The sequence below is a fragment of the Vigna radiata genome, chromosome 6 (genome assembly GCF_000741045.1).
Source record: "Vigna radiata var. radiata cultivar VC1973A chromosome 6, Vradiata_ver6, whole genome shotgun sequence".
Lineage (NCBI taxonomy): Eukaryota > Viridiplantae > Streptophyta > Magnoliopsida > Fabales > Fabaceae > Vigna > Vigna radiata.
Window position 1 is genome coordinate 3,352,603 of NC_028356.1, and position 20,202 is coordinate 3,372,804.

A 20,202-nucleotide genomic window follows, 5' to 3' on the forward strand; every position below is an offset into this window, starting at 1 on the left:
AAAACACATATATACAGTTCTTGCATGAATCCATTTTGCATCTCTATCTTACTGCTAGTACTGTTTATTTTTCTCTCATGTTCTTCATATATACATTGTAATCTTGAACTTCATTGTTCTTCTTTCTTGGTTTCACCAGTAGTACTCCAAAGAAGAAGAAAACTGCATCCAGCAAGTCTCCCAATAAACGCAAAAAGAATACAGAGGACAGTGCAGAATCGAGGTTATGATTCTGAAATCATACACAAATGCTGCAAAACCAGTTTTTCATGAGAAGTACAGTGATAAGTTTACAACATTTTGATATATCATTGGATTTAGAGTTCATCAACATAATAACAAATATATGATGAATCATTGAAAAAATATAGGTGTTGTATTAAAAATCTATGTGAAAATATATTCTTTCTTCTGAAAATTGTTATTCACTGTATATATTCATGTCATTCTCTTCACCCTTTTGATCAGTGCATCATACAGTACCTGAAAATGTTGTTCACTTTTATTTTTTCCATGAAGGGTCTCGGAAAATGAACCGATTTATGATCTGTTGAATCCATCACCAAGTCGTAATGAATATTTAGAGCATGCGATGTTTTTTAAAGAACCAAAGATTGAAGAACCGGAGATCCCTGATGTTCCTCCTCTTCTTCCTCCTGGGTTTGAGGAACCTCCACGTAGCTTTGGGGGTTTGGAAGAAATTGTGGAATCAGCAAAGCAACTCAACACAAGAAAAGATTAAATGTGAACATTGTTCAACATAACATTCTTTCTAATGTTTTTCTCTTTACAATGTGTAAGTAAGCATTCTTTGAAGCAGTATCCTATTTGCATATTCTTTTCATGTAAGAGAATAAAGCAATCTTAATGGAAGTTGTATATGGTTGGTGAGAAATATTAATGATTGATATTTCAATTGTATAAATGTATATGATTTTTACAAAGAAAGCAAGTAAAAAATCTGGTCAAGTATGTCTTGAAAATGTTTGGTAAAGTAATTAATTAATATTTTTATTTCATTAACGTAGACTGAATTTCAGTCAAATCACAATAGAATTTCTAAGCAGACTGAGTGTTTGTCTGAAAATTGAGGAAAAATACATATCAATATTTCGATGAACGTGTTGTCTAAATCTGTTTCAATAAGAATGATAGATCAATGTATAAATTTACAATTGTTAATATAAAATATTTTTTCCTTGTTTATTTTTGACAATGTCTCGTATATTACAATATCCAAATAAAATTTCAAATTTGAATTAGACATAATAAGCTAAAACACAATTAAAAGAGAAAAAAAATGTAAAAAATGATCATCAAAATCTTTTGAAATTATTTGTTTTATCTGGTGCGGTTGTGATTTGTGTAGAACATGTTAGCATTGTTATAGAATAATGCATTAATTAGAGATAGGTTTGGTTTTTTTTTTTTTTGCATATAATTGAGGATGTAGAATGATTGATTATGTCTGAATTAAGTACCACAAAAAGAAGAGAAGCCCTTATTCGTTGGTGTTTGTGAGAGCATATAAATAGCATAGTCCTCTTCTCTCCTTTTCCACATCACATATACACAACGCGCAAGATCCATCGTTTCATCTTCTCTTCTCTTCAATCCAATGGCCGATCAACTCACCGACGAGCAGATCTCCGAGTTCAAGGAAGCCTTCAGCCTCTTCGACAAGGACGGCGATGGTCTCTTTTCTCAGATCCCTTTTTTATTTTTATTTTTCGCTTGCTTAGATTAGATCTCATTTCAATTTCTCTCTTTTTTTCCGTACCCTTTTGATTATTTTCATAAATTTCTAGTCTTTTCCTCTTTGGGTGCTTCTGCTTTCGTTTTTCGCGTCTTGATTTATGTGGGTGCGGGAGTGAATTGGATTTGCATTTTCGTTGAAACTTTCCCCCTTTTTCCCCTTTTGTCCTTTGCTAATAGTGCATGTGATGTGACTGGTTTTGGGGTTGGTTGGCATAGATGTTTTCGGCCTTGTGTTGGTTGAGATTTGGTTTCTGGGTGTTTAATTTCTCTTTCGGAATTGTTTGTGTGGATGTGACATTTGGATTTGTAAGTAACACAACATAGGATGGAAAAAAGTAAACATCCGCTCCCATTTTAGGTGGATTTAGGAAGTTAGAAGACACGGAGAATGAAAGTGATTTGATGTGATAACTGATCTAACAGGAAAAAAAATGTGAGAATGTATGTTTGTAATTGTTCGTACACGATGGACCCCTTTACTATTTATTGAGTTCATTTCGGTTCCTTTTATTTGATTTTCAACATGTGTCCGAGAATCAAATAGCAATTGCATGGTGCGTGTATCTCTGATAAGGATTGGAAACTGGGATTTATGATTGATCAAGTTTTGATGCTCTTCTTCATTACCATTGTTTAGTTATTTTTTTTTGAGTCTTGTATGGCAATAGATTTTACGCAAATGATAAAATTGACCTGGGCGATTCTGACTACACCCTCCAAGTGCACGTTCTTGCCACTGTGTTTGGAAGTTTTGAACAAAACCGGGGATTGTAAATTGAGCAGAAAGGCAAAAATTTAGATCTGAGTGTTCATCATATAATATAGCATGTTAGGTTGCACATTGTTGACGTGTTTTTCCATGTTCAACCAGAAAGCTAATTGTTATAGTTTGCGTGCTTTTGGGCTAAATTAACGAGATGTATTTCATTGTGATGAGTTTCTGAACATGCACTGAACTTTTTATTAAATTGGATTGGATCGTGCAGTTTGTTGTGAGGCTGAATCTCTTGTTGGTGTTGAAATGATGCAGGTTGTATTACCACCAAGGAACTTGGGACCGTGATGCGGTCACTTGGGCAAAACCCGACTGAGGCTGAGCTGCAGGACATGATAAATGAGGTTGATGCTGATGGGAATGGTACCATTGATTTCCCAGAATTCCTGAACCTCATGGCGAGGAAGATGAAAGACACTGATTCGGAGGAGGAGCTGAAGGAGGCCTTTCGTGTGTTTGACAAGGATCAGAACGGTTTCATCTCTGCTGCAGAGCTCCGCCATGTGATGACCAACCTTGGCGAGAAGCTGACCGACGAAGAGGTGGACGAGATGATCCGCGAGGCAGACGTTGACGGTGACGGGCAGATCAACTATGAGGAGTTTGTCAAAGTCATGATGGCCAAGTGAGGACCAACCAACCATAACAAAAAAATTTGAAAAGCACATGAACAGAAAAAGGACAGGGCAGATAAGTTTTGATGAGAATTCTATTTTCATTAGGACAAACTTCATTTGGGGTCATTAGTTTTTGTTGGTCGGGTTTGTTTGCTCTTATTTAATTGGTATTGCTCATTAGTGTTTCTACTTCTACTTCTACTTGTGTGCTGTGTCCCTTGTTTTAGTAGCTTCACCATGCATTTGTACTTCACTTGTCATCTTTTTTGGGTTACTACTATGAACCTCGAACAATTGGTTGCAATTTGTGCTTTTACATGTGAGTGAGTGACTTATACTGTTAATACCATCTTTATGCTATACATGATTGTTTGTGACCATCTTGCATTTCTCGACCTCACTCCAACAATGATGCAATGCAATGCAAAGCCAGTGAACCAAAACAAAACTGTATTTTGTTTCATTTCTCATGTGAAAAATATCATCTTTATCAGATGATGTTTCGCCCTTTTCTTTCTGATAATGGAAACGTCAAAACTAATGTACATAAAATGCAAACGTCAAAGAAATACATACACACGTTGTTTTGAGAACCCAAACAAACACACGTTCTTGAGCAAAACAATGACAGTAACAATAATGATAAGAAAATGAAAGATTTTACATGATTTATTGTTAGATTAAATGGTTGTTCGTGGGACATTGATGCCGCGCAGTTCAACCTGAGGAGGAAAGATTTTCCCTTACTGATGGCAAGAGATTATTAATTTATTTCAGAATGAAGCATTCTTGTAGCAGAAGAAAATCCAAATCCAAATCCAAACCCAAACTGGTTGTGAAAGCAAAAGCAAAGTCAAAATCATTGGGCCAAATGTTATGTGGTGGGAACAACTGCTGCTTTTGAATTGAAGACTACACACAAACCAACCACCTTGCTCGAAGACTTCATCTTCCTGTTTTTAACTTGGTTTGGCTCACATCTTGGGTGGAGAGACTCAAGAGAAGTGAGAGATGAATATCAAACGGTTATGTGATGTGGTAAAAAAAGAAAAGACAGAGAAATAAGTAAGGGATGTGTATATGATGGGGTGAATCAATCATTTTACTCATTTACATATATATATATTGGGTTCACCAAACTTATCTCACCATAAATCACTTTTTGTTAGCATCTGTACTAATTCAGGAAGATTTTTATCAGTGATGATGACAACCTTAAAAAAAAATTTCAGTACATAGCATTCTGCTACTTAGTTAAGGTACCATCAGACCATATATTTGGTCTCTTTCGTCTTTCAATTGTCACTCTCAGACTGCTCAAGTTTGAACTGTGTGTTATCTGTTATTTTTGTTTTTTGAGTTTTTTGACGCCATCGTTTAGCATTGGCAAGGTGAAGGAGATGGAGAGAGGACAAACAAACATGTTTGTCGGCTTTGTTGTCTTTAGGCCAAGATTCTAATAGAACGTCATTTTATAAAAATATAAAATGGAGAGAAAAAAGAATCAAGTTAAAAGGACATAAATCACCAAAATAGAATGTCAGTGATGTTTATTAAATGATAATGAGATGTGCTAATAAATTTTAATTAATAAAAAAGATTATATTGAAAATATCATGTTTGGTAATATTTCTCTTCTTTAGTTACATTGATATTAGCTGCTGTCACTGGAATAAATAGGCCATTGATGTTGGTTTTCATTGTCTTTTTTTTTGGTTTTCTGGGAAGGCAGTGCTATAATGATGAACCCTGTTATTGTTTACTATAAAAAGATAATTAAAAGGGGTTTTAACATTATAAACCAAATTCTTTTTCATCATGCACCCATTATTACTAAATGTATTCTTATACTAATAACAAATCCATTAAAAAACTCATTTTGAGACATATTTTATGTCTTTCTGAAAGTTTGTTTTGAAAAACTCATTTTAGAACATAACTAATATATGTATTGTGATAATTAATATATTGCAAAAAACCAAAAGCTTATGTGGCTACAATAAAGTATAAAACAATTACATTCTCTTTTTTACACAACAAGAAATATTATAACTAATTTTTTTTAAACATTGCACATTTTAGTTGGCGAGTCATGTTGGTGGCTGTGATTGGTGGATTTTTTTTTTCTTTCGCAAGTTAAGAGATAGTTTTCTTTTTTTTATACCTCCGTATACCTATAAAAATAGATTCTCTTTTGTTCTTTCAAAGATATTTACACCATTTTTGTTTTTTTCATTCTCTTGATTTTCTCATTTATTTTTATATTATCCTAGGTTTAGTAAATTGCTCTTTTAAGAGTTCTTGCTAATTGCTAATTTCTAAGATCCTGAAAATTCTTGGGAAGCTTTTGCTATATTTTGATAGAGTTGTGCAATATATATCAAGGATAAATCCTTAAAAGCAATGAATCTACACACTTCAAGATCTTTTGCTTGTATTTTTACCAGTATTTACAACAATCTTAAGGATTTATACTAACAACAACAATCTAAATCCGAAGAACTAAAACATTATTTCTATAATTTAGACAGTTTTTATGAACCCGTTCCTCGATATGTCAAAAATTAAGATATTCTTTGAACAAAACTTTTGACATAGGCAAGAATGTATGTCTATCCTATTAGATATGTATGGAGTTGCTACTGCTCTCTTATCCCCAAAACTTAACTCTAGTATCTCTTCAAAACAAGTTTAAGATTGGATTTATACAAACAAGGTATGTTGACACACTATACTTAGTACATTGTCTAATGACTTTCGATATGTATTGTTTTTATAAGGAAACGAAAGACACTTGGAATTCATTAGTTCTCAAATATAATGTCGAACATGTTGTCAAACAAATATTTGACATAAGAAACTACTATCGCTGAAAGATAATTGAATATAAGAACATAAAGACTCAAATCAACGAGTACCATAAGCTGCTTAAAGATAGCAAAGCAGAGAACATAATTCTACCTAATGAGTTTGTTTTAGAACTTCTAATTGAGAAATTGAACCATTCTGGACTGATTACAAACAACAAATGAAGCGCAAACACAAGAAGATGTCACTTCCAAAATTTATTACACACATTATCATTGTAGATACCAATAGAAAATTAGGTACTATTACAAGAGTCAAAACTTTATTTGTATAAAAAAAATGGTAGAGGATAAACCTACTCTAAAAAGATAAACAAAAAAACATTATTATAAAAAGAAAAACAATTTTCAAAATTCTCGTCTCAATGAATTTAATCTCACTTTTAAGAAGAAGGAAAATATCTTCGTATATGGAAAGTTAAGTCATCATGCACCACAATATAGATGTAGAGTAAGAAACGAAAATCTTTTTAGAACAAATATAACTTATTTAAAACAAATCATGTATAAATGTTGAAAAAGTTATTTTTTAATCTTTATAAATGAGTATTCTAAATACATCAAAGCAAAAGTAGCAAATCAATTGAATAAGAAAATTAAGAGGATTGGGTCAAATAGAGGTGATGAATATGTACTGTATAATGAATATTGTATAAGAGCATTGTCTTTTGTTTCGTAAAAGAAACTTCACTGGTACTATCACAACCTTAGCAGACAACTCTTTAAAGAACTTATCCATCGTTATTGTTAAGATCGTGTCTAATAATAATAGTAATTATTCAGAAGATTTGGAATATCTTTAAAGAACTTATCCATACAATTATAATAAATCACTATTTATTCAAATATATTTTTAAATTATATAATTTATAAATATATTATAAAAAAATATTTTTGAATTACATAATCTAATCCAAAAACATATTTCAGATTGAGTAATTCAAACTGTATGAAATGCTTTCCATCTACCCATAATTTATTAGTTAAGATTTTTTCCATTTTATTGAGAGACGGAGGTGCTGTAAAAAATAACACCCTCCATTTGACCGAGCTCGCCGGTACTTTGATCTCGTACCCTATGTATAATAAGGTGCAATGGAAAAAGAAGAAGCTAGAACTCTTGAAATTCTAAATAAATGCACTCGATAATTTTATTTCTCGTAATATTAAAACTTTGGCAAATAGAAGTATGAAAATAAGAAATAGAAAACCAAAACTTCGAAATATTTATGGTTCTATAGTTCTATAAACAAAAACATTATTCGTTTTGAAACATTTTCAATAGGGTTATAGTTCTTATCATACAATTTCGTTTTGTCTTTTCAAAAATTAAAACATTTCCTTAATGCATTCGACCTGAAGTTGAATTATTTACAATCCATCACGAAAACAAAATTAATCATATTATACTTACCTTGAACCATGTCCATAAATAAATTAAAAACTTGTGTAATGGAAGTCATTTTTTCTCCTTTCTGAAATTTTTCTTTAAGAATAGGCAAGAATGCATCATAATCATCCACATTTTCTCTTCCTATTTTCTTTCCTCTTACCAAAACATTACACTAAATTTTAGGATAACACCAACCACAAGGGAAAGAAATATGAATGATAGAACTTTAGAAATTTTCCTGTTTTTGTTGCCTAGCAATACGTTCTAAAGAATACTAACCACCCAGACAAGCTACTCATGCAACATAGAAAGCCTAAGTCACGCTTAACGGGGCAAGTTTTACGACTTACTGTTACGGATCGGAGCTTCAACAAATCACGTTCACTAGACTAAAATTTCAGCTATTCTTTTGAATTACATCACCACCAACCTACCTACTTCAGCAGCTCTACTAACATCATATTTAAGGCAACCCCTAGTGTTATTTCAATATTCTAGAAGGAAAAGAAGCAACAGAGATTGAAAAAACAAAAGGTTAAATTTATAAATCCGAACAGAAGTCTCGAGCATATCTATAGACACAGGACTTTCATATACCGCCTGTCAGGACTATTATTTAAAAAATTTATCTTTACAGACTGAGGCTACCAAAAAAACAAAAAGTTTATATAATTGACAAGCGTCACATATTTACCTCTTGAGTGGTTTGTAAAGGACAACTGTCACGTATTTGGACTGGAATCTGTGAGTCAGTCCAAGGGCAACAACAGACTTTGAGGCCAAATTTTTCTCTATGAAGACGTGATTTAGCACTACATGTTGGGGCTTGGAAGAGGAACCTACATCAGAGTTCTCCATACCTAGGACAGTAAGATGCAGTTGCGAAGGAACAGACATTGGCTCCTTTGCAAAGTCCTCGTCAGCTGGAAATGCTTGACCATAACTGGATTCGGGGGAAGGTGGTGCTTCAAACTCAGACACGCCATCAGGGTTTTCTGGCACATAATCCTGCAGCAAAACAATAACATTCAAATCAGTTTCTGGAAGAGAAATTATTTCCCTAAATGGGATAGGAAAATATTAACCATTATTGTGATCAGTTGAATTTTTTTTCTTATTGATAGTCAAGTCAATTTAAAGTAATAAGTAAAATAAGGAAACAATTTGCAAGAGTTTATTACTCAATTTTCATCCAAAACTCCTTGTAACTCCCAACCTTGCTAAAAGCACAAAATCCTATGAAAACTAGCTTTGCAAAACTTATAAGTTGTTTCCATGAACCGATAGCAGAGTGCAGAAACCAGTGTTTCCCGTCTATGTTCGACCTTTATCTCCATATGCAGCATGCACACATGACAAAATAATATATAGTACGTGTTACTTTTTCCTGCTCCACCCCATCCACCTTGGCTACATGTCCTGTTCACCCTCATCGTCTAACATAAAATAAAGACCTAGAAGAAGAACTCAAGGAAAAAACTTTGGCATCGTTGAATGTCAAGTTCATCTTAAAACCCAATTGAAGCAATCACCTTATACAGAAGGGGAAAAAACCTCAATGCAGACATACAACTAAATTATACAGGAGAATGAATTTCAAGATGAAAATAAGTTCAGAAAATGATATTTTCATCGAGAAAAACAAGTAGGACGATACATACATTGACATCAAGAAGATTGCAGACATGTCCCATCTCGTCAGTTACATTAGGAAGGTCAGGAATAAATCTCTCTTCACCATCAACAATGAACCTGTAATGATATATTCCTGGTGGAAGGACTAATAAGATTGAGTGATCCTTGCCAGCTCGCTGCAGTGCCTTTCTGCAAATAATAAACTCACCGTTACTGATTTCATTGTAGAATATTTATACAGACACGATAACTATTTTATGTCAAATACAATCAATATGTTGTCACCGACAAAAGAGTGGTTAAATCTCACCTAGAGGTCCAGTTATCCCAGGATCCCTCAACAGCTACGTTATTACCACCGTAGTTCCATGTAATCATGACAGGGATCCCGTGCTCAGGAGGTTGATTGACGATACCATGAGATTCATTCTGCCACATTTGATTGAGAAAAGGAGGGCCGTTACCTCTTTGTAATGGAGCTAGAGGAACCTGAAAACAAAGAAAGTCAATATTTATTTTAAAGTAATGCTAAGTTGCCACTGGTGAAACTTACATACAAATTTCCTAACCCAAAAAACAAATTCGTAACTAAGAGAAATTGAAATTTCTGTACGTCATATAGCAATGATGCAAGTTACATCACGAATAACTTCAAAAAGAGTTACTCGTCATCCTCCACTTTCATTTTCTTAAAGTTTAATGGTAAGTGGGGCAACATATCTTAAACACAATAGTAAAAAATATATAAAACAAGGCATAGACCCCCCTCTGACGTGAACAGAACCAATCCCGAAGGATATCAACAGAGGGACCACAGAAGGGTGTGCCAGAGTTCTGGAGTGTGGGCTGGCCGGAAATACAGCTGAGAGCAGTTGGTCAATCTGTGTCTAAGAGAGAAGACACCTACACCAATTAGCCTTCAGAAGAGTTGAGAGTGGGAAAAGGGTCTGATGAAATAAAAAGGGGGCAAAATCCCAATATTGCCCCAACCAAACTATGCCACTCCACGAAACAAAAGTAGAGGGGTTTTAGTCTCATGCAAAAGTGGTTATGACTGCAATGGCATCAATTCAAGCTGCTCTAGACACATCGGTGTTTCACAGAGATTCACTAGCATTGTTAGTAAGAGCAGATAGCTATGGTGCGCAAAGTGTCATCAATCACTCTGGATTTTGAGTACAAGATATTATATAAAACCAAACTGGTTTGAGAGGATAATCACCTTGCTTCCAGACATGCAAGTAGTAGTTAAAATAAATAAGGATTGCATTAATTGACATAATTATGCAGAAGCAAATGAACTTAAATGTCAGAATCTGGCATTGCCAGGGTTGATTGAAAATACCGAACATGAACAAGAAAATGTTGAGGGGGCTACTACTCCTTTAAGATAAATTTACTCCGTGAAAGTCACAAGGTTTTTTTTCCACATATGACAGGTTCTTTTCGGCTACTACGAAATGATCTACTGCTGAAAATCTGAAAATTGCAGAGTGGAACATTTTTCACAACATTACACTCTACTTTGGGAATGACAATCTTTAGACGCAAAAAAAATTCAACATATATAAATGAGCACACCTGGAAAACCCTGTGCATTGTGAAGGTAAAAGATAGATGCATATCTGTGTTCAATTAAATTATAGATATTTATTCCCCTTAAAAGAACTAGAGGGTAACTAAGATTATCATTTTATTAAACAGAAGATCAGGTAAAAAATAATACTAATTCGAAACATTGGAAAAGAAAACATAAAATTACTTAATTGTGTTTGGAAACATGTTTCCCACGGACATATACCAGCTCTCCTGTAGCAAGACAAAGCTGCTTCTGCGTCCCCTTTTACTAAATTGACACAGCAGCATTAACTTACACACGTCTGAACCCATACTGAACACAATATAAGCATGCAAAATATGATAACCAAAATTCACAAATAGTGAAAGGACAGTGATTCATATAAATTAAACTAAACCACCAGTCTTGTTTTTTCAGCTTGGCTGGACACGTACATATCAACTCTGCACTAGATAGAGATGCCTTAGGAATAGAAGTTTTCTTCTCCAGGTTATACGCACTTTTCCGCAAATCAAAAACCACAAAAATGAACGCTCAGAACATAGATAGGTATAAAGGAGACACTAGGCAAATATTTACCAAACCCATGCATCAATAGAACATTGGATAGAAGGGAATAGATGCACAGAAAAATATTAATTGTAGACTGTATACCACACTTAACTTACATATTGATGCATTGATAACAATATCCAAAATTATTGCATCACCATTCGCAAACATTATCATTTATCTTTATTCCAATATTTCAAGCGTTGTTTCTCAGATGGAGAAATGTCGAGGAAAGACCCCAGGACAGACGTCACAAAAATTGATATAGAAAAAAAAAAAACACCGTAATAACAATAAAATTGATTCTGTAAAAAGTTAAACTTGGTCGGTTTTCAAACAGCTTTCACACACACTCAATCCAGAGGACACGATTAAGTGGAATTTTTGAATCGGACAAATTTAACTGGCTGAGCCCAGTAGACTAGAACTATTCAAGCGCATTTCCAAATGGTGTAATAATCTAGTCACAAGTCACAACCATGGGACAAGTGAAACTTATATGGAGTCATTGTGTAGCGGATGCGCGAACTGTGTCGTAAGTCCAGCAAAGTTTTCAACTCTCACTGCACAGAAAAGAGATTGCAGCATTGGACAGAATCTACAAAATAGTGAGCTAACTCTCCTAAACAAACAGATGCGAGTACGTAAAAGTTCTGAAAAGAAAAAACAGCTGACAGTTGTACTCTCGAAGATCCACACTGCCCGCCTCTCAACATTCAAACAATTTAAACCATAGCCAGACAATCAAAAATAGAAATATTCAGGTAGGTCACTGTCATGTTCATTGCCTGTTTGGTCACGAAATTTAGACATATATTTCTCTACCAATCAAGAAGCTATGACTTGCAGCTTCACTTTGTTTCCATATGTGAAAACACTGTTGTTCAATCTGAACCATGTCCATGCACGAAAAAACCAGTTCATCAACAACAAAATTACCAGATCCGTTCGACAGCACTTTCTTTTTTCAACTTCAAACGTGTGAAGAAAAACTCAATAAATAATCCGCGGTTTCAACAAAAGTAACCCTACCTACACTGCCTCCTAATCTCCCGCTCTCTGTCTCTCACGCACCAGACATTAGTTAGCACCAAAACTCACCAACCGAACACAGAAAGTAAAATCGACGAATAACCTAGTTGACCGAACAAAACCAAAATTCCACCAAAATAATTCAACATCAACGCATAAACCAAATGCAGAAAAATCGAAGCAGAAGTGAGAGACGATGTTGCGGGTAGAACCTGAGGACCGAAGAGGATCGGCGATCTAGAGCGGCGAGGACTTTGAGGCGGGCTATTGGCCATTGAATCGGAGGAGAAGGCGCGAACAGGAGGACGAGAATCCGGCGCGTGAGCTACAGCTACGACGGTTTCGGCGACGGGGGGATCGGCTGTGGCGGTAATGGATCCGTCTTCTCTGCCGTTAGCGTTTCCCATGCGATATGCTATTTGCCGAAGCAAACGACGGAAAGTGAAGGGAAAACGAAACGGTGCGTGGTGGCGTCGTCGTCGTTTTGTGAAAGAGAACAATGCAATGCAATGCGCGCGAGAAGTAAACAACGGAACGAGGATTGAGATTGCGCGAGTGAGAGTGGAGAGAGAGGAAGAAGGAGTGAAGAAAATAGGAACGGTTTCGTTGTTTGTTCTTATCAACTTCTCCTGTCTGAGTCTGATCTGACGCTGTGTTCTGTTTGGACTTTGCAGAAGGAGAAATAGAGATTAAGAAAGAGAAAAAAAAATGAAAGAAAAAATAAATCCCTTTATTTTATCTTCACTCTCTCCTCGTCGGGTTTCTTTTCACGCTCTTTCTCAAACTGTTCTTACATGATGACACATTTTTTTAATGGGAATGTATGCATCACAAATTATAAATAATGCCAAACTTATAATTCTGGATATAATAAAAAATGTCTAATTTTTTAAATAAAATTAATAATAAAAAATATTTGTAATATATAAATATTATTTATATTATAAATTATTATGTAATGTTCTCTTTAATTATTAATAACTTCTTTTTAGAATATTTCAATTTGCATATGTAAAAATTAAAATACTTATTTCAAATTCTAATCATTTTTAAGAAATATTTAATTGTTTTAATAGATTTTCTTTCAATAATATTTTAGGGTTTCTTTATCATTGTACTCTTTCTTTTAGCCCTATTTATTTTTAACTTAATTTAAATATTTGTAAAAGAGGCTATCAACAATTAAAAGTATCATTATGCGATAATTGAAACTTCGGTATCTAGTAAATTTAAAATATACTTTATATGCTTAGACATATTTATTTATAGTAAATTGAAAATTACTTATTTATTCTAAATTTTATATATATAAAAGTATTTATTTTGCGTGCTGGAAATATCAAAATATTTTTTTATTTCTAATGAAAATGGAGAAGAAACGAAAAAAAAATCTTAAGAAAATTTCACTCTTAACAAATTAGTAAAGATTTTAATTTAAACATAATTAATTTTTAAATCCCTAATAAATATATATATTATCAATTAAGTTTTCATTTAAATATTTTGATTTGTTCTTAAATATATATATATTTTTCAAATAAGTATTTGTTCTTCATTTTTTTTCTTACTTATTTGTCTTTACAGTCATTTTATATTAATATTTAATGAAATAACAAGTTGTTTTTATTAGTTTTTTATCAGTGCGAAAAGTTATAATTTGTTGGGATAAGATTAAAAATAAAGAGAAATATTTTAAGATGTATTCATTCTAGTAGAAAGATTTGAAAAAGAGAATGAGTGAATGGATTGAGAGAAATTGAGAATGAAATATATATTATTTTTTTAAGGAATTTGAAAATATATAAATGAGGATTTTGAAATAAATTTTATAAATGTTTGTGAAAGATTTAACTAATTTGATAAATAAAAAGTTATTTTAATAAATAAAAAATAAAAATTATCAAATTAGGTAATATTGATATAAAATAATATCTGTGAGTAAGATGTTTTTTCCGTAAAAATTATTTTGAAATATTATAATTAATAAATAATTAAAATAATATATTTTATTATTATTGTTATTATTATTATTATAAAAATTATTATTATTATTATTATGTTATTATTGTTATTATTATTATCTGGTGCGTTTACTTTTAGAAACAAAGAATATTTTTCAGTAATGTGAAAACATAACCATCCAGTAAGTTATTTAAAAAGTGTAGAAATAATATAATAAAAATGTTTAAATTCCTTCTAATCCCTATGTTTATGAAACACTCGTATGCTGTTTTTTATGAAACACTCATCTCTTATTCCTTAAAATTCTGAGATTAGTATGAAACCAGAATATAAAGTCATGACTGACTTAACTGCTAAAATAACATGGATTTGTTTGTTTTTAATAAATTGAAATTCTTTATGCTAAGAAAGCCAGCATTGTGATGGAACAGCTTAAATGTCAAGGTTTTTAACATACACTTATACATACTCAAATCAAGATCACTAATTAATGTACATAATTTCAAAGATTGAATAAAATTGTTATAATATATGAGTAGTTAGATGAATTTCTTTTAAGTTATCTTTCAAACGGTATAGTTTCATACTTATATAATTTATAGATCTTTCTCATTTCGATATATGTTTGATTTTTCAACGTGTCCCTTCTACTGAAAGTCAGTCGAAAATCTTTTTTATTTGTGCATCTTACATTTCATGTCTCTTACACCGACAATTACTCTTTATTCTCATCAGTATTTGGATGTCACATTTATCTACAAAAACTTAATGTTATTTGAGGGGAAATTAGAAACAAAATCCATATATTTATACATCTAATATTACCTTTTAATAATATATTGTAATTGTTAAACATTGTTACCTTGTTTATCTACATAAACTTAATGTTAGTCATTCAAAATATATATATAGAGAGAGATATAGATAGATAGATAGATATAGTGAAAGACAGAAATCACCAAGAACAAAAGTCACCATCTCCAAATACTTTTCATTTTATAATTCATGTCAGTGGTGTAGGAAGTTTAAATTAGCTATTATACTACCTCATCAGGGTCATAAATAACTAATTAAAATATTCTGAAGCTATAATGAAAGAATATATGAGATTAAAAAATACTAATAGCTAATGTCAAACAAAGAATCATGGTAATTTTTAACAAAAATATTATAAACTTAAAATACCAAAAAAAACCTTTAAAAGACAAAAGAGCAAACAGATTATACTGAAAAGGTGAAGGACATAAAAGTATTTTACCTGTTATTGTTTATTCCAACCATTGTTGATTAACTTGTTATATAATAAGTTGGATCTTGAAGAATGGCTATGGTTAACTTAATTTATAACATTATCAATTTGTCAGAATGACGAGTGGGGTTCTTTCAATCATAATTTGATGGAAAAAATTCTTTTAATAGTTTTTTTTTTAACTTTTTAATAATCTATACGTGATATTTTGTAATTAGTGTGTGAAATAATTTTTTAATATAAATTCAAATAAATTAATAAAGTAATTATACATGTACTTGTTAAAAAGTTGTTAAAAAATGTCAAAATATCATTATGGTAATTTTATAGAAGTTGTATTTTATTAGTAAAATTATATTTTAACATCAATTTTTTGACACTATTTTGACACTACATATGTGTCAGTATATAGTTAGACGATTTTAAATTAAAAAAAAATGGTTTTTCTCTTCTAAATATATCTTTGCCTCAGCTTTTTTAATTTAAAATCGTTCAACCACATTTTGACACGTACTAAGTATTAAAATAGTATCAAAAATTGGTATTACATTTTGCATTTTATTATAAATATTAAAATGGTTAGTGGCTGACACGATGTCAGATTTGCATGTACAACAGCTTACAAATCACACAACCAGGATTTGTTCAAACAAAGATGCACTTTCACTCTCTCACCCACACATGATACTTTTTCTTTTTCTGTCTTGTAAAACTTCTTATAATAGTTGTTTATAAACAAAAATTGATATTTATAATGACGTAATAATTTATATTATATAATAATTTAAATTTTTAATTAGTAATTTAGTTTTTATATTCAAGTTTTTTATTATTTTAATTTTTATATTTATTTTTAACTCAATTAAGTAAAATAAATAAATTTTTAATTAAACTTAATTTAAAAATACAATGATATAATGATTGGGAAAAAATCAATATAATAGAACAAAAAACCAAAGATGACTCCAAATGGATCAACATCACAAATGGGACAATTAAGTTTGGAAGTGAGAGAGACCCCTGTGCTAAAATAGACTCCTTACCAAATAGTCTTTATTAAATATGCACATAAACTAAACTCTATTAAAAAAAGTATCCACGTTAATTTCAATCGCAACCAGCACCACATTCAGAGGAATCAAGACGTTTAAACCTATTTTGTCTGCATTTCATATGAGCCTTTTGAACACAAATTGAAAGGTGGAGTGAAACAGATCGTCAATTTCAAATATTATCAGGTGGAATAGTTTTATATTGTTTAGAAATTAGGTTGGAGCAGTTTAAATATTTGTTTCTTTTCTTACCATTAGAAATATTTATTAAAAATAAAATTATATCAAATTATAAACTTTAAAATGGAAAATACCTCAAATAAAGATTAATTGATTTTTTTACTTATGGGATTCAGGTTAAGTTTTCTTATGTAAATAATTTTTGAACTTTAACCTTGGGTCAAAGTTTAATCTTCAATTCTCTTTTCATCGTTTGATTGGGTGCTATGAAAGTATTCTAATGTTAAAGTTAGGTTTAATGTCATTTTAGGTTTCTATTTTCGTCCAAAATCTCAAATAGGTTTTTTTCTTTTTCGACGTTTCAATTAAGTTTTTAATTTTGTAAAATTGAATCAAATAAAGACTTTTGTCAAATTGATCAAATGTCGTTAAAGATGGTGTTACATGGCATGCTTATAGTATACATGTGTAAGGGAACTTGACATGCTAACATAACGTGTTGACACCCCAGTGGTCGACCACTCGGTCTGGTGGTATTGAGACTAACCGAACGGTCTTTAACACAAGCCGGACGGTTGTCAATGTCATCAATGTCTTGTTAAGGAACAAACCATCAGGGCGACTACTAGACTGAGTGGTCGACAACCAGACCGAGTGGTCGACCACCAGACCGAGTGGTCGACCAGACTGAGTGGCTAACCACCAAACTGAGTGGTTGAGCACTAGACTAAGTGGCCAACCACCAAACCGAGTGGCCGACCACCAGGATGTCAGCATGCCATGTAACACCCTCCTTAACGTGGTGTTTGATCAATTTGACGAAAAACCTTTATTTGATTCAATTTTACAAAAATAAGAATCCAATTGAGACGCTGAAAAAAGAAGGGGACCTATTTGAGATTCTTGGCAAAAATAAGGATCTAAAGTGACATTAAACCTTAAAGTTACTGTTAATGTCACTGTTTGTTTGAATGTCTTAACAATAAATGTGTACTAAAAGTAACCAACTACCTATACATATATTTATAAATTTTTGAAATAAGTGTATTTATAGACTCTTGGAATGAACTTCTGATTAATTTTAATCCAATCATGACCAACCACTAATGATCTGACTTAGGATTTATTCTTAATTGTTGATCTTGTTCGTGACTTCGACCGAATAATTCATCGATCATTTTATTGTTAAATTGAAAACTCTATCGATTGCTCAATCTTTGATTGACCAAACGATTATAGGATACAATTGATTTTAATAATATTACTCGATAAATTTAAAATAGAAATATTTACATACATTATAAAATGAGCAATAATACCATGACACACTTTTACATTCATTTGACACAGAATACAAGGATAAATGGTCCAAAAAGTGTAAAGTTTTATAATTTTTCAAGAAATAAGAAAGTAAAAAGTAAGTAAGAATAATGTCAAACGAATGTAAAAAATTTAGATGTGTCAAAGAATCATTCCTCTTTTGAAATTGATAACGAGAATATAAGACTATTAGATAATAAGAAACATAATCCGTGATTGATGATTAAAATAGACACAACATAAAAATAACACAAAACTAACTAGAGAAGAAGCAGAAGCCATAGATTTGTACACCCTCCATCAAAATGCATCACAGCAGATGTATCTGCAGTAACTATACAATCATCTTCAATTGGTGGACACCAAGCACCATTCTCAACACCACCATTTGGAGCATTGCCAATATCTTCTTCAGTTTTGGGACCATTATTACACATTTCAATTTTCTCACATTGACCAACACCATTTGATTCCACAGTAAATAAACTATCAAGTATCTGTTTCACTTATACATACCATGCTAAAGCTATTTATGGAGATTTTTATTATGCAGTGACAAAAATAGAAAAAAAATATGCGAAATAGATGTCTTTGGAGGAAAAGGAAACGCGCATGGGTAAGCGCGTGAGGTAGCGTGTCAACTAGGACACACGTGTAAGGGCCACCCCTTGTTTGGTTTTTGTCCAAAGCGCTATGATTGTCACGTGACGTACAAGGGATTCAGATAAGATTCTTTCTCTTTTGTGAAAAATTAAAACTAAAAAATTAAAAGAAAAACAATGCTATGCTCCCCAATTACAAAACTGCACTCACTATAATATAACCTATTTGGATAATCTTATTAAAGAGAAACAGGGTATCTCCCTTTTGGAAAAGAGCTATTTTGCATTCTATTATTGGCTCTCATCCACTTTACAACAAAAAAATATGTTTTTCTTTTTAGTTCGATTCTCATACTAAGTTAGAAATATAGTTAAAGATAAAAAGTTAAAATAAAAGATTCAAAATTTAATCTTGTAACATATAAATTGTATTAATACAAACAAAGTTTTACATAAAATAAACATAAATTTATATACAAATAATATGCTTTCATTAATAAAATTCCTTTTATTAGTCAGTTACAATATCATGCTAATAATTATGTTCCAACATGTTAGAATGGATTTCCCTACAAATTAAAAATGTTGGGATGGTTGAGTAAGTAGACTAACTATCCAAACAAAAGGTTATTAATTCAAAGGTACTAATATAATTAAATATGATATTAATATTTTAGGATAAAATTTATTAGTGTTAAAGGAATTCATTTTATAATATTTTAAAAGATTATATACAATACACATAAACTTTAAAGATTTAATATATGGTTTTGTAAGCGAATTGTTATTAAAATTATTGTCTATGATAATGAATCAACTCTAATAAATTGGGTTAGATTTTCTTTTTAATTTAGTCAAATGTAACATAGCTCGAACAAACACAATTTGTTACACATTGGATACAAAATTATGTATGTTAAATTTAAAACACTCCACCGAACAAAATTATTATAAAAAAATGTTTGTTGTTTGATGATTTAACTATATATGTTATTTGTAGTTTTATCTTAGTTTAAATGTTTAATTTGTAGTCGTGTATGTTTGTTGATCTTTATTTTTAATACTCACATAGTAATTTTTTTAAGACTATGTTCTAATTTATTTTAAAAAGTATTTGACAAATACAAATTTAACAAAAGAAATTAAAAAATTTCATAATGAAATGTGTTGAAAGGCTTTTGGTCGCACAAAAGTCAACAAACCTTAAATTTCCCCACTAATGTAATATAGGGGTCAACCAAGAATCAATCCGTGGACTTGGTACTTATCAAGTTAGAAACTGTAGAATTAAGCCTAATTAGTTATTTACTAAAAACTAGGTGGGTAAAAAATATAAAATGAAATTTAAAGAAAGAAACTAAAAGATAATGCAATGCATGATTGTATCTATTTAAAATGAATGGTTAATGCCTAATATAGATTTATACAAAGAAAAGAAAAATAAGATTCTAATCCTAAGAAACAACGAATGGAATATCTAAACTAATTAGAACAATGCATTATTTTCTATCCTAAATGCAAGAAATATAACCTAGACTAATATACATTTTTACTTTTATGAATTAGTAATAAAACCTAAAATCAAGAATCTAATTACACAATGCAAAGATCAAATGGGTAATCACGTAT

The 20,202-nt window shown here is 31.4% G+C and overlaps 2 protein-coding genes across 2 annotated transcripts; one reads left to right on the plus strand and one right to left on the minus strand.

Annotated features, from left to right (window-relative positions):
* The first annotated feature begins 1,514 nt into the window (after positions 1 to 1,514).
* On the plus strand, positions 1,515 to 3,530 carry LOC106764875 (calmodulin). The gene is made up of 2 exons (XM_014649304.2): positions 1,515 to 1,694; positions 2,789 to 3,530. Exons 1-2 carry the CDS (start codon positions 1,619 to 1,621, stop codon positions 3,160 to 3,162), a joined length of 450 nt encoding a protein of 149 aa, XP_014504790.1. The 5' UTR covers positions 1,515 to 1,618; the 3' UTR covers positions 3,163 to 3,530.
* A 4,246-nt stretch (positions 3,531 to 7,776) lies between these two features.
* On the minus strand, positions 7,777 to 12,902 carry LOC106764910 (SNF1-related protein kinase regulatory subunit beta-1). Its single transcript, XM_014649348.2, has 4 exons — positions 12,421 to 12,902; positions 9,356 to 9,534; positions 9,072 to 9,234; positions 7,777 to 8,418 (listed from the first exon to the last, which is right to left on the minus strand). Exons 1-4 carry the CDS (start codon positions 12,613 to 12,615, stop codon positions 8,101 to 8,103), a joined length of 855 nt encoding a protein of 284 aa, XP_014504834.1. The 5' UTR covers positions 12,616 to 12,902; the 3' UTR covers positions 7,777 to 8,100.
* Positions 12,903 to 20,202: the final 7,300 nt, after the last annotated feature.